Source organism: Eimeria tenella, genomic scaffold (genome assembly GCF_000499545.2).
Source record: "Eimeria tenella Houghton genomic scaffold, Eth_scaff1605, whole genome shotgun sequence".
Taxonomy (NCBI): Eukaryota; Apicomplexa; class Conoidasida; order Eucoccidiorida; family Eimeriidae; genus Eimeria; species Eimeria tenella.
In genome coordinates this window covers 1-2,107 of record NW_013544070.1, presented here as the reverse complement: position 1 = coordinate 2,107, position 2,107 = coordinate 1, and the positions used below count along the sequence as shown (strand labels likewise).

The 2,107-nt window shown below is 40.5% G+C and overlaps 1 protein-coding gene across 1 annotated transcript; it reads left to right on the top strand.

Moving 5' to 3' along the window:
• Positions 1 to 1,676: 1,676 nt before the first annotated feature.
• Positions 1,677 to 2,056, top strand: ETH_00006325 (uncharacterized protein; the record flags this gene model as incomplete). Its single annotated transcript, XM_013379222.1, has 1 exon — positions 1,677 to 2,056. A coding segment is annotated over one exon (380 nt), but the record flags the coding sequence as incomplete, so codon positions are not given.
• Between the last annotated feature and the right edge of the window lie 51 nt (positions 2,057 to 2,107).

Sequence of the window (2,107 nt, the reverse complement as noted above, 5' to 3'; positions counted from 1 at the left end):
TCTATTTTATGTTGTTTATTTACTTATGTTATGTTGTATTACTTATTCATTTATTTATTTATTTATTTATTTGTTCACTTATTTTATTATTTATTTTATTTATTTATTATTTGCAACAGTTTGGCGTCTCCTGGAGCTTTCCGGTGGAATAAAAATCCGAAAAAAGAAATTGAAAAAACAAAAAAATAAAAAATAAATAAATGAATAATTAAATTAACAATTGATTAACAATTAAATATTTAAAATTAAATCAAAATAACTAGACAACTAAATAAAATAAAATAAAATAAAATAAATAAGTGAAATTGTTTGCAGGGCACGGGGTGTCTGTCTCCAAATTTCATTTGTCTCCTTTTGAGGGCTTTTGGAGAACCCCTTACAAAAGAGGAAACGGAGAAGTTTGAAAAGTAATTTAATTTATTTAATTTAATTAATTTAATTTATTAATTAAATTTAATTCAATTAGATTTAATTTGATTTAATTTAATTTCGTTGAATTTAGCTTGTTTTGCTTTGTTTCATGCTTTTTCTGTAGAAAGAAAAAACGGAGAAGTTTGAAAAGTAATTTAATTTACTTTAGTTTAATTGAATTGAATTTAATTTAATTTAATTTAATTTAATTTAATTTGATTTAATTTAACTTAATTTGCTTTAATTTAATTTGTTGGCGCAGGTGGCAGGACATCGGCTCAAAAGAAAAAGTGAATTACAGAAGGCTCGTAGAAGAAATCCTCGCCCAGTGATCCCTAGGGTTTAGGGTTTAGGGTTTAGAGTTTAGGGTTTAGGGTTTAGGGTTTAGGGTTTAGGGTTGTCTGCCAGGCTAGGCAGAGTGGACCCGCAGGTTGAGGAACTAACTGGATTTATATTTTTCTAAAGAAGTGGACTTTCGGGTTTTTGCATTTTTATTTATTTGCGAAATTGAATTTAATTTATTAAAATATAATGATAAAGTTTATTTACATATAAGCAGATTTGCTGCAATTGCTGGCTTTATTTGCATGCATTAACTTTTTATATTTGCACAAATAATTCATATTATTTATTTTATTAATTTGTGTTTTTTGAATTTCTCAAAGTAAATTTTTATTTGTAATTATGCATTTCAAATATACTTTTATATTTATTGTTATTAGTTCTGCTTTGCAGGCGAAAAGCGTGGCCTAGGGTTTAGGGTTTAGGGTTTAGGGTTTAGGGTTTCTCGCTGGGAGTTGCATGCAGCGCCAAAGCCAGCGCAGTCTGCGGAGAAAGGCAAAGTTGTTTGTTATGCATTTAAATGAATAATAAATCAAATGAATTACAATTTTAATGAGCTACAAAGCTGCAAAAGAAACTGGCGTTTGTCTGTTGGGGTGTGGGGGCCCCTGCGCTTGGGGTGTACATACACCGGAGCCCCCGGAGCTGCCAAGTCGCCGACAGGCGCCGGAAACGCTGTAAAGACATTTCTGGGATCCCCAGAAGGAGGAGAATACGAAAATAAAGAATAAAATTGGAATTGGGTTCGAAATAGCTGTTTATTTCCTCGGGATTCGCCTCGGAGGCCCCTGCGAGCCCTGGTGAGCAGGCGCCGGTGCGCGGCGGCGCCTGTGCGGAGTTCTCGCTCATTTTCCGTCATTTTTCTTTCCAACTGTTTGTAAACAGTTTTATTTTGCAAGTATTTGTTTGTTTTCGCGTTTAAGCTTCTCCAAAGCCCGGAATACCGCTCCGATCCGCCCCTCTCCGCGCCGCGCCGTCTCAATGTCTGCGGATGACGACCAGGACGACTTGGGGGCCCTCGAGGCCTCCCCGCCCTCTTCTCCGGGGGGCCCCGAGGGGCCCCCGAGGGGCCCCCCGGGAGGCAGTGGGGGCGCGAGTCAGGGCCCCGCAGCAGCAGCAGCAGCGGCGGCGGCGGCGGGGGGCCCCCGGGGGAAGCTGCAGCAGCAGCGCAGCGACTGGTACGCAGCGCAGCAAAGGGCCCTTGCTGCTGCTGCTGCTTCGGTCACTCCTTTGTTTGTGTCTGGGGGGGCCCTGCACTCCACCAGCACCAAAAACCAGCAAGTCTACTTGCCGCCCACCCTAAGCGCCGCAGCAGCAACTCCCGCGCCAGCAGCAGGAGCAGCAGGAGCAGCAG